Raw genomic sequence first — 13534 nt, forward strand, 5'->3', positions numbered from 1 at the left:
CAAAGTGAGAGTGGATGAAGAGTGAAGTCCTGAAGCGCGCTCATTCCGTTTCGGTCAGTAGACTCAGGCGCAGGATCTATATAAGTCGATAACTTTTTGTTCCTCTCGGTTAATTATCCCTGTATAACAGAATTTCTGTGCAACACCAATTCAAGTTAGACAACCGGGAGATTTGGCATCTTTCATGAGTAATCTTGTGCGCTCATATGCACCGATTCTCGGTTCGAATCAAGTCACCCTTCTTGGTGTGTCGATCGGCTAGATCAGATCATGTCAAGTAAGTGGAGTTAAGAACAACCAACCGACCACATGGACAATTGGGACCAAAATGAATTTGGATCTCTGGCCAGCTCGATGGGATGACAAGAGAACGTCACTCCAAGCCACATTCTCCGTTGGAATAGCGACTGCAAGATCAGAGGATGGATGGTCTTTCTCAGCACACGTTTGTCCCAGAAATAGGATAAATCATCAATCTCTTCAGATGAGTTCTCTTGTGCGCAGTACAATCACTCAACTTTTTCAGATAAACCCGCAGGCACCGTGATGTCATACCACAAGTGATCAGAGATTAGTTGATTCTCTGTATACTTCCAAGAGATCGTGTCGCACTAATAGGCTTAAGCGGTGCTAATTCGCGCACGTACTCCTGTCAGTTAACGCATGCGTCAACCATAAGCACCGTCAGTAAGAGCAAGCACAGTGAATGATTTGATCAGACATAATTTTTCAGTTCCACGAGGCTGTCCTGCCAAATAAGTAGATTTTTTCAGGTAATTCTGGACCTACTTAGAAAGGTGGTACACCCTATTCTATTGACGCGGTCTGTCTGAATTACGGCATTCTTATACCAGCTTTATAGGACTGCAAGTTTACTAGAGCCCTTTACCGTTACTTATCGAGCCTCACACACCTGGAGCAGATAAAATCACTCCATTGAATGCGCCCAATGACAAATCTAATGAATTCATTAACTGTACTCGTGTTTTAAATGCCACTGATTCACATGGGAATCCTGATGACCTACTGAAAACAGTCTAATTTAACGGCCAGACATGACAGTCACGTGACTGAATTGCCGTCAATTTTTATTGCATCTTACCCAGCCGGTCATTCGAAATGCAAAAAGTGAAAATTTAGATGTCAGACCCAAAAGTCTTCAACCTGAATGCAAAAACAACTGGAACCAAAACGACTGATTCAAAGAGATACTTGCGTCACAGTACCCAAATAAGGAAAGCTCTCGAGAGATGTTAGTGTGAAATTGGACTCGGTATTAGCTGTTTTTTAGTTCGAAAGGTGAGTAATTTCGAACTTCACCTAGTACAACGAGAAACCTTTTTTCACTATATTCGTCCTCCATCCGAATTCACATATGCTGATTCCGACTCAGAAGTGCACTTTGTTTGAGACTTTTTCGTCCAACTGGAATTTTTCGCTTCTACCCCAAAAGAACGGAATGCAACTGATTTCACCACAAAATCGATCTCACAAGAGAAAATTGACTAAATTTCACCTCTTTCCGGACTGTTGTTCCTTGTGTATCGTGAATTTCTTGCCAGGTATTAGGAGACTGAACATCGCAGATGACCTTGTCACTGACACCACTGAGTGCTGGCAAACATCTTTCGAAGATGGTTATGAACATGCATTCGTTTCAACAGCCCATGACATTCTTCGTCCTTCTTAGGGCTCATCAGATAGCCCCGAGTCTTCGTCAATCTTGTGCTTTACTTGAACTCAAATTGGACAAATTTCGAAAAATACACTAACTTGCATATCAATTTGGTTTTGACGGGAGACTCACGTGGAACTCGGCTGAACCTTTCTTTTATGTTTTCAACTTTAAAATGAGTAACTTTCGCTGAATTCATATCTCTCATAAAATACGTTTTAGCTTTTAGTTCAAGGTTTCAACGGGGGAGTGCTGGTCTATCTCTGTCCAGCTAAACGTATACAGACCCCCTACAAATCAGTCTATTAATTATGGCTTAATCGGGTGATATCATGATTAAAACTCAGGGTTTAATTAACACAATTTGAGCAGATTTGGATGCCCAATGTGTACCAATGTGTACCAATGCTGTCATGTTTGCGAAAGAATCTTTGGTGATCTCAAATTCATATTTTTGCCCGCGTTAGTAGAACTGCATGATTTGTTTCACCGGTTTCGAATGTCGCAAGCTCAGTCTGACACAAAGAAGCAAGTGCATCCTAAGAAAAAATCTTGAGAAATGATGCGAGGGGACAGAACTTTATAGAAAATAACCAAACAAAAAAGGATTGTTCTGGTGATAGTGGGAATTACTATGTGCTCGCTGAAGTCATGACCGCAGGTTAAGAGGCAATGTGTTGAATAAACGCTGTCCTGCTCAGGTTGGTGGTGATGGAATATCTAGAGTTATCTTCCTGGTGAAGTTCCGGCCCCTCTGTGCAGCTCACGCTGACAAATGGTTCATTTAACCGAAGAATCCGCGCCCACCTCACTAAGCCAGGATCCTGGCTATTACAAAAGAATGAGCTCCACCAATAAAACGACCTCACATCACACAGAGAGACCCAACCCCCAGGTGCCCTACTGGATGGATAAAACAGAACATTAGCAAAATAGACGAAACTCCGCTGATGCTGTGATGTTCGTATCGGAATTGTCATGTTTACGAATGATTGGTACATTAAATTTCGGCCGGGGCCAAAAGAATGTCAAACTGTTACTAACTAACGTATCATGTCACCCCACCCCATCCCCCTGCACAAAAGAAAAAACGACCAACTTGGTGGTACCACGTGATCAACATTTTCATTTTGTGAAGTCCTTTAAATAAGCGGTGACAGACTTGATGATTAGAAACGTGTCAGATTTGAATGACTTAACTGAACTACTGACAACATTTCAGTGCCATGAATGTAAACGAGACAGTCTGATCACTGAAGGGAACACACGTTGTGACGAGGCTCCAAAACACGACCCAATGGAGGAATCTGACGTCTGTTGTAGCTACCCTCTTTGCCTAGGATGATGACTGTATTTGCGCACCAACTTGCTAGCTTCCGCCTCCAATGCGCAGCTACCAACCCACCTCCCCGAATCATCGGTGAACGAAACTTTGTCAGGTAGAACCACTGTGCGACAAGTAAACGGTTCTTACAGCTGATGATGAAGATGATGATGATGATGACGATGACGATGATGATGATGATGATGATGATGATGATGATGATGATGATGATGATGATGATGATGATGATGATGATGATGATGATGATGATGATGAAACCAAAGTATTACACCGGTTGTCCAAACCGGTCTGCGCGCGCTTGGGGAACCGCATGAAACTGATAAGTTTTAACCGAGATTTCGTCCTGTTAGTGGAGCCATTTTATGCTGAAGGACCGAGAAACGTTGTACAGTTGTTTCATCCTCATTGGGAATCTTCAGAAGTACACTAGCGAAGAAAACTAGAAAAGTTCGAATCCCTGCCTGTGGTTGGACACCAAACTTTTCGGTCACGAGTTAGCAAACAGTAGTGGTTAGCTCTCACCTGATTTCTGTGGGTCACCATGATAAATCACAGTAGCGAAGAAGGGGCTGATGGTATAACCGTGTTTAGCATAGACATCAGGCACGCATCCGAAGTTCGATGCTTGGTAGCTAAAGGTTCCGCGTGAAGACAGATGGTTGGTTCTTTTGTGAACTTTACCATCAAAACAACACCCTGCTCCGGTACTAAGCAAAAGTCGAATATAAATAGTCTGGTTTCATTGAGCAACACACATCAGTTGTCCTGCTGTCGACTACATAAATTGAATTCCAAGCTTTATACCAAAAGTTAATAGAAAGCATGGAACCGCAGAAGGAACTTAGTGATAGGGGAGCAGCTGGGAGGTGAAGCCTCGGAATATGCTCATTGTCTGTTGTAGGATAAGACAGCTGTTGAAAGAATCGCCCCGTAGATAAACGGGTCCGATCCCTGCTGTCTATTGGGGAAAAGGTTTAACAATCGAAGGACAGTGACCATTTTAAAGATATCCAGAGATCGATTGTACCTGAAGCAAAGGAGATGTTTGATAATAGATTTACTGCGCTGCTCTCCAGTGGCCCTAGAAAGCCACTTTGTTGAACGTTCTGACGCACTAACAGAGTGCCGCCTATTCCTTATCATTTCATACTCGTTTTCACATTTTGATCCATATTTACACCAAAGGTATTCGATGACCAGAATACTCTCATTTGCAGACAAATTTGGTTTTGCGAGGGAACTGCCTGGAACCGAGCTGAATCCCTCGTCTATGATGTTCCTATTCTTTTTGTTGTATGTAGACGGGCTAAATCGATTGTTCCAAGCGAACTTTGAATAGCAACCCTGAAACAGCGACTGATTTTGGTCGCAGCAACTCATCCGTTTCCGGACAGAACAGCATGATGTCAGTCTTACTTCTACTGTAGAACTGAGTATCTGGTCTAGCTTTCTCAACCTGCACACTATCATCAGTGTACTTTCCTCATTTTTCGAGATGGCAAATAACTCATTCAAGTCATGCAAACGTGTGCTCTGTCTTCTAGGCTTTACCCAATGTAATTCCATCCATGACTGCCTGTTGATCAACAGTTTTGAGTTTCTTTTTGGGTAGTTTTGGTCGGTTTTCAGCAAGAGTCAAAACAAGGATTTTTGCATTTTAAAACAAAGAGATGTAGATGTAGAAATTCATCAGAGTTCAAGATTGTTGCAGTACTCAGCTCCTCTTGTGTGTGTTTCGTTGTGAGTTGATGAAAATTCTGGTTCTAAGGCCCTTCGTGTATCCCAACTGTCACGTGAACATCCCTTACTCCAATAAACGCATTATCATGCCACATTGGAGGTTATGTGATAGCCTAAGCTGGGATATATTACTCACTGCATGAAGCTAACGCTTTAACACCTTCCATGTTTCTCACTTGCCAACCCATCCAATTCTATTGGTGACCATCTGTCTGTTTGGAATCTGAGGACCAGAGACTGCTGTCTACTGATATTCGTGTATACTAACAGCACGAGAAAGAAGGGTGCTCGAGTTTCTCCATATTTCCGCCAAAATTAGAAAAACACCATTGACCTCCCTGTTCCAGAGCTTCAAAGAGTCAATTGTGATTTGAGTTCCAAGCCTAAACAAGGCATTTTCACTTCCTGAGTTGTCTTACACACTACCTTGGGTTTTTTAAATGGAATTTGCTTGACCGTCTAGTTGTTGTACCACTTGTTTGACTCTTTTACTAAAACCAAAGTCATCCTAAGTGAGTGATATGACATTTCAGCTGTATTCTGATGACTGCCTTGATACCTGTAGACAAAAAGTATCTCTTACCTTCGTAGGGTTTCATTCTTGATACGTTACCACCAGGTTGTTTGAACACTGAGCTGTGGATATGACGTCACTTGGATACACACGCAACTGTCTCTTGACGCAAAGCAGAAAATATGATTGGCATTGAAACGCACAGTTGATTTTCGGGGCCTAGCAAGGACTGAGAGATCCTTATCTGGGTATCTCTAACAATTCTGCTAGAAAGCCCACATCACTGTGAGCGTGGAGTTCACACTCGTCCATCATGGAAACAAATTGTGTCATTTTTGTTTCAAACTCCAATCTTTAGCCAAAATGATCAAATTTCCTCTCTATGCAAGCGTCTACATCCACATTTCGGTCTGTGTGCATTAAAACAAAACCAACCCCGAGAAAAAAACTAGAGTTTGGAATCCATTGGTTTAGGTAGTAGCTATACACAGAGAGAACAGGTGTAACTAGCACGCATCAGCCCAGCCAGAAGACGTCTTAACTATTCATCAGCTCACCCAAATTCCGTGTACGCCAGTATTGCCTCATCGATGTTTCGTCGAGTTAGAGCGCTGTGCACAGAAGAGATCGACCGAACGGCAGCTCAAATCGAGATTGCCAACAAACTTCCAGAAATAGGATTCCCAGTGAGTTTGATTAAGCGTCAACTAAGAAAGATATTGGCTCCAGTATCTGGACCCAGTAAAGAATGGATTGGCACAGCAGTCATCCATATAAAGCAGGAACATCGGAGGTTATTCGAAGACTGTTCAACTTAGCAAATATTCGAGTAACTTTTCAGAAGCGAAAAACGCCACACTCAGTTTTGGTACAGTTGAAAGATCCCTCGCCGGTTGAAAGGACTAGGGACTGTGTGTGCAAAATTAACTGCAACGAGTGAGCTAAGGTTTATATAGGACAAACTGCTAGGGAATTGCACACCAGAATGCTGAGCATAAAAGAAGGAGTAACAAACCACCAAGTAATGCAGAAGAGTACCAAACGCTGGTCAAAGACTCAGCGATGGCGGTACATGCCTCAGACACGGGACATAGATTAGATCTGGAGAATGTGGAAGTTTTAAGACGGGGACTGCGATTCACACTACAGGGGCTGATAGCCGAGGCAGTGGAAATTACCAAGCATCACAGTGTGAATCGAATCGAGGGTGTGGAACTGCCGAGCATATGGAAAGCGGTCTTAGATAAGCAGAGTTGACACGTGACGGTGTGGTTGTCAATCTACGTAGAATCATTAGCAAAAACCAGGAGGTGTAAATCCCAACCCGATCAAAAGTCACAACGTCCCTCTTGCACAACTATCTTAGCACTAGCTCATCCACAGAGACGGACAAAACGTTCAAACGACGTTCAAGAGGAACCATCAAATGAACCGAACCAGAAGATCTAGACCCTAGGCTGGACCCAAATACACGTAGGTTTCCCCACCGACTCAACACTGTTCAACCACTCTAATACACAAAAATCCCTCGGCCTACACCCAACAAAGATTTAGCTTTACTTAGCACATTGGTTCTCCCTCCACCTTAAATATCGACCAACCTCGGAACCTAGACACTTGGCTTGACGAAGCTTTTGTGTCAAAAGCGAAATGATGGCAATCAATAAATCTACCGATTGTCACCAAACGTTTTCGAAAACCAGAAGACGATATTATCTAGTGGGAATCCTCATCACCTGAAAGCTAGGCACTTTCGGGACATTAAATGAAGCTCCACTGGCTGGAGGGAAATATAACCAGGAAAAGAGATGTCGTTGCAAGAGTTCTTATAACACTACTGTAGTTCCTATAGTAAACAGACCGGTTGTAACAAAAAAATGACAGGAATTGGGTGGTTGCCACTTTCCTATTCGAAAAATACAGTAGTATATCGACATGGTCTCGTGAAATCATCTTTTGTGATGATGGATCGAAAGCTATCAAAGTGGAATTCTCCACTTTGGAGAAAAAATAGTGGAAAAAAACGTTGTTCTTGTCTTAGAAGACTCCTTGGGGAAAAATGGGTGGTTTGAAGACGTAGTGTAATAATTCATTAGCGGACTCCACAAAAGAAATAGGGATCCAGTTCTTAGGTACAGAAACTTACTCAATAAAATTTAATAAAACAATTTTATTTCACTCCATACAATCGTGATGCTTACTGCTTCGTAAACTGAGCTGCTGATGTGAGCTGGACGATGTGATTCCCAATCAACTTGCTTATGCTTTGGATCGATTGAGTAGTCATCATTTCAGCGGGATAACTTTTGATTTGTCGACGGCTCCTGAGGCGCATCGCTCATGTGAAATGTGACACACGACACATCCTTTCTCTCTGGGAATATTGCGCTAAATTTGGTAGTTTTGTAAAGAAATCAACAGATAATTCAACAGATAATTTGGATAAGTTGTCCCATATTCCGCCCTATACTTTAGTTCCAGGTGACTGGTTCCTGTCCTCGAATAATTCGGTTTTAGAGGTATCTCGTGCTGTTGTTATCCACGAAGACCACAAATTGAAAAACGATTCGGATTCCACAAAGGATGACGTGAGGTATAACTTGACGATGTGGATCCGGGTTTCAAACTGTCTTCCAAGATGGCAGCTCCACCCTGGGTATGATGAAGACATCAGCCCTTAGCTCCAGGGTTTTCGATTGACGTCGTCAAAACCACTGAAGTCGTTTCTGGTGCAATAAATTCTGAAACTCTGGATGACGTACCGACGTCTGCTAGCCACCAAATTTGGTATTTAGTCTTGCCGCCACAAGCTCGGACACAAATGTTCTGAAACCTCGAGTTTGTGGTCCCCCGTGCGCACTCTGCTTCTATTTTCTAGCATAAGGTATCCATTAGTTGTATGAAGGCACATCTTACTGTATCGCCATAAACACGAACCTCACGTTCAGCCTGTTCTTTAGTATGGGAATGCACTCGCGCGTTGAATTTTATCATCTCCCGCGTTACCCTTTAAGTGCTTGCTTGCGTGGGAACCGATTTCATCTACCTGTTCTTGTCGCGTCTGCCGAGTCTTGCGTGGTACCTGACTGGGTAGATCCACATTTTTCCTGGGCTATACCTTGCAGTTGGTACGTTGGATGGTATATATTTCTAATGTATTACTCATAAGGTTGCTGAAAATCCATCGACAGCCCACAACCTGTTTCGCCCTTCTTGGGGCTCATCAGCTAGGCACAGTCACCGGGTTTCCGTCAACCTTATGTTCTACTTGACTTGTGCACGATCAACAACCAGGACAGTCCGTGACTCACGGTAGGTAGGGTTGAACGCGGCACGAATGTCATTGGTTTTTCTCCCGGAATGAGACCTCATTATCCCGAAGTCGAGGTAGGGTGAATATCCGATATACTCTAATTTGTCGAAACGAAAACCTTCTAGCGATGTGTACTTTCGGACATTTCTCGAAGCCAAGGTTATATTGATGTTACCTGTGTTATCACGATGAATATCGCACAGTGTTTTATCACCTTCATAAGGAAACGGGAAAGAATTTCGACGTTCACATCACAAGGGACAAGCGACCAATCTGTGAGGGAGCAGAATAGTCTGTGTGGAGTAGGGAGGACGATATGGAGGCAATCTATTCACAACTCAGAAGAAGTGTTATCCTCTGCTGGAAATTTTCTAGTTTTGAGGGGATTGTCGACGTAACTGATCTCTAGCTGACCAAGGATTTCGTTGTGAGGCTTGGGCATCAGTGTCTGTAGGTTGACCGTTTGAGGATCATTTAACCTACCGTATTTCCCTCTTCGATTGATCAGCTTTCGATTGTATATTGTTTTATGAGCAAGATTTCTTCAGAGGAAACATTAAGTAGTCGGTACGTCCAGGGACGTTCATCAACATTACTGGCTTTCCCATAGTTGTTGTTATTTTCGGCCAGTATGCAAAGTGACAGTTTCTACCAAACCTAGTGGCTTCAGACCGGAGATTCCAGAAGTCGGGTGACTTCTTGGGGTGTACATGTAATGATTACATGTCTGGCCAAGGCATCTCTTGAATATCCTCTGGATAGATGCATGTGCACGGTTGGAGATTGTAAACCGTGACTTCCTTCAATATTACTGTCGTTTGTGTAGTCATTATCTCTTCAAGGTATCTGAATGAGTGCCTGGATGTATAGGCACTTTGGAATGATTGTAATAGGATAACCTTGATCGCTTCCCAGCCCACCTTTGTTCGTTTTTTACAATAAACTTTCATATAAAGCATCGCCGTACGGTACTGCAGGCATTAGTTCTGATCAGCGATGTTGTGCTGTGCTGATTACTTTTATTATTAGTATTATTCTTATTACTAAGTGTGAACCATTAGTGACCCACTGAGACCGACCGATCTTCAGGGATATGCAAGTATTTGGCTCTCGTTTGTGAGAGCTTGGTTTGAACACCTGTCAGCGAGGAGGGCGTCGGTAGTCTTCTGTAGTAGGTACTTTTGACCTGTTGCAAGGTTACGTTTGGCTGCCACGAGCGCGCGGATGGTATCTGACTGTTCCACGTTCTAGCTCTAACACCTCGACATAACCGATGCTCGTCTATCGGTGATGCTGGTCAGAGTTAATAAAGACAAATTCGTCCGGAGGGGAATTTTGGCTGTCATTCGAATACTGATTTAGTAAAAGCGTTCAAGGTATCGGAAGTGGGTACTAGCAATGAGTAGTTGGCCCAAGGCAGCTAAATTGCTGATAGTTTGTTCTAGACCAGATTTCAAGACAGTCTTGTCTGAATGGATGAGTAGCATTGATTTCGAAATCAGACACTTTCAGTTGCGGTTTCACTCCACCAGTGTCGACGATTTCTATCTCAAGTTACAAGCTTCATTTGGTTGTAAAAAGGTTTGAGATTCACCCCTCCAAATAAAAGGTGAGTGGGGATGGTGTCTTCCTCATCATTTTATGAGGTACTCTCATATCCCGTCAATCACACTGCGGGTCAGGAGCTCGTGATCCAACGTCGCAGTCTGTAACCATCAGTCAGAGTAGTATCGTCGACTACTTAAAGCTTTCAAATGCTTATTGTGTCGGAGTAGCTGGCTGATTCACTCATAACGTATCCACATGGTGCCGTGATTAGCTCTGAGAAGTGATCACTCTGAGGGCCAGTTAACACGTGACCATGTGAATTGACTTCTGTGAGTGAAGGATGAGTAGCGCTGTAGTCCGTCTAAATTCGAGCTCATCGAACTACTGATCAGCCACTCGAGGCCGAGCGGTTGTGTTGACACTACCACCCAGAAGGTCATGGATTCGAGAATCCCCTGAATTTCATGTACAGTACTTCTTCATGATAGCGGACCAATCAGTCCCTAACCGGTCCTGCACTTTATCCAGTCAATCGGAATTGCAGGAGGATCTTACCCCGGATAACTCTCCAGAAAGTTGTACCATCGAAAGTGCTAATCAAACCATAAGTCACCCGGTTGCAAAACGATAATAACTCTTCAGTAAGAGAGAAATGAACAAAGATTTTGTGATAAATTTAGTAAATAAATAGTGCCTTGTTCACAATCTTGCGGAGAACGGAAGATAAACTTTTACCGAGAAATGACCACGTAGTCTATGACACCTCACTGCTCTTACTACTACTCAGGTGCCTTTTGGACAAATCTGATTTACTCCGCACTGTGGTTCTGTTATCCGAATTGGATTTTCCGCAGAAAACGTTTCGATACACATCATTTTTGCAACCAGCCATTTTGTGGTAAAATTCGCGGTATTCCGTGAGTTTCACCTCTGTCAGATTGAAAACAACGGCACAGATAGGTTCCGATTTTTGCCAGGAGTTTAGCACTTGTACCGATTTATCCCGAGTTCACACTAGTTTTGCCTTTTAGCAACTTAGTGATTTACGTATGTTCGCTTACACGCGATATTGAGAGTCAAAAGCTGATGTACTGATCCACTACGAGTGCTTGTGTGATTGGTCCAAAGGAGTCCCTCTGAAGAGGTCTCTTAAGTCGTCCATCAACCATGAATTCGAATGTATCTCAATGCAAAATCAGTTAGCATTCTTTATATCTAATAACATCGGCGACGTATTGACTGATTCGCCATAAGATTTCCTTCAGAAAGACGAAAACATATCTGTAAATATTAAAAAAGCCTTTTAAAGGGACTAGGTGGAAGTTGTCGCTTTTCCATATTGAGGTGCATACTATGGTCCTGGCCCCTGTGGACACTCTGGTTTAGCAGTTGTTTGGATGGTCGGTCCTCCTGTCCAAGCATCTATGAACGATTCATCAAGACTGATGTTTTCGTGATCTTTGGATCCAAAGTGAATGTACAACGCGTTGTCATGGGGCGGTGATTCTCGTCTGTACTTACTTGTTCACGGATATTGTTGCAAATGGATCATCAACCAGCGGGAAAGCACTGTTTTCCCCTCTTTGACGTTGTCACGTTTTGTGTTACGGTGATCTTCTTCAGAAACCCCAATCAGTTTGAAACTTTCGGACTCAACCAACTTGTTTATCGATTCTGTTCCACTTCGTTCACCCTGAATCATACCGACGTTACTCCAACCTAAAAACAAACAACACCTGTGCCAGTCATTCACCGACTACATGACATGAACTTTGAGTCGTGCACCAAGCACAGCGTGCGCCGCCGGTGTCAGTACCTGCATTGGACCGAGAATGCGCACGCCCACAAAAAGCTGACATGTTTCATAGTCGCAGTAAATGAAATCCGATACGACGACAAACAGGGACGAAGCACTGGTGTGGATTTTGCGTGGATATACGGCTCAGATATCCGTCACACACACGCACACGCACACACACAAAAAAAACAAATAGGTGTAAGTGAGCTTCCAAAACAGTGAAAAACTCGGGTTTGAAGTTTGCAGAGAAAGCAGTTTCGGTGGGAACCAGTACGTCACAATTCCGTGGTAGAAATACTAAAAATTGGCCCGAATATGGAACGCCCAATGAAACGCGTGTTTGAAACCAGCAAGTTTCAAGGTCAGGGGGCAGTTGAGCAAGCTAAGCACTGGACAGGTTTTCTTCGTCGACTCGATTAGAAGGCTCCTATCCTGAATCGTCATCATCAACCAGCTGAGGCAACACGTATCATGTAGCCTAGATTACTGGGAACACAAAAATGAGTAGTTGGACTGGCAGCTCGAAAACGAGCCGCAACTGAAAATCGAGCGACCATCCCACCTCATGGGGAGCAAAAATTGCTTTCTGTTGGTTCATCGACGCGCGATTAATTATTCACTCGGGAAACGAAGACACCTTTCCCCCAGCCCCATTCATGACCGATCAATAAAGCTCCAAAAGAGACGGAAATATGAACCACTGGTATGCTTTCCTGAAGTCTACCTAGCACGTTCATTCTAGAATCCAAATTATGGGCAACTTATCACGATTTTCGAACGCACTAGGACCCACATCCTAATGGAGGTTCTCAAACTCACTGGGTTAATATACTTATCGGTAGCTGTTAGTTCATATTTGATCTAAACAGTTCTCACTTTGAAGCCCTCAGCTTTCTACTGGCAGCTCGATGGAGACTAATTCGCTCATACACTGTTTTCAACGGAAGAACAATTGTGAACCAAGAGCACTGTTGCAGTAATGCTCCCTGTATAGACATACATAGATATGTAATATAACAGAGGGGGCGAAATGGTTGAAGTGGTTAGAGCGCAAATATACTGACCGAAAGGTCCGTGGTTCGAACTCAAACACTGCCTCTCGGCTTCCCCTGTCCTGGGTTGGGCAACCCGGCAGTAACCCAGCCCTCATGCTTCCTTCAGGTGGCATGGCAGCTATCCACCGAAAGGGTGCTACAGCTTAACGATTGTTGTTGTCAGCGAAATACACTTATTTTCAAACCAATTTGTTTTTTTTGAGAGGCTCACCTGGAACCCAGCTGAATCTCTCGTTTGTGATGTGTCCAGACAACTAAATGTGCTGCACCAGGTCGCCTCATGTTTCAGTCGCCACGGTATTTGAAATATCGCGATACATGTATATTTGTAATGTACTACTCGTAAGGTTGCTGAAAATCCATCGACAGCCCACGACCGGTTTCGCCCTTCTTGGGGCTCATCAGGTAGGCGCAGTCCCCAAGTTTCCGTCAACCTGATGTTCTACTTCAAACCAAATTGCACCAAATTAGCGAATATACACTCATCTGCAAACTAATTTGGTTCTTTCGAGAGACTCACCTGGAACCCAGCTGAATCTCTCGTTT

At 43.5% G+C, this 13534-nt stretch overlaps 1 protein-coding gene across 1 annotated transcript; it reads left to right on the forward strand.

Annotated features, from left to right (window-relative positions):
• Positions 1-328: 328 nt before the first annotated feature.
• Positions 329-1854, forward strand: T265_06624 (hypothetical protein; the record flags this gene model as incomplete). Its single annotated transcript, XM_009171937.1, has 2 exons — positions 329-445; positions 1705-1854. 2 exons carry the CDS (start codon positions 329-331, stop codon positions 1852-1854), a joined length of 267 nt encoding a protein of 88 aa, XP_009170201.1.
• Positions 1855-13534: the final 11680 nt, after the last annotated feature.

The sequence above is a fragment of the Opisthorchis viverrini genome (genome assembly GCF_000715545.1).
Source record: "Opisthorchis viverrini unplaced genomic scaffold opera_v5_140, whole genome shotgun sequence".
NCBI lineage: Eukaryota > Metazoa > Platyhelminthes > Trematoda > Opisthorchiida > Opisthorchiidae > Opisthorchis > Opisthorchis viverrini.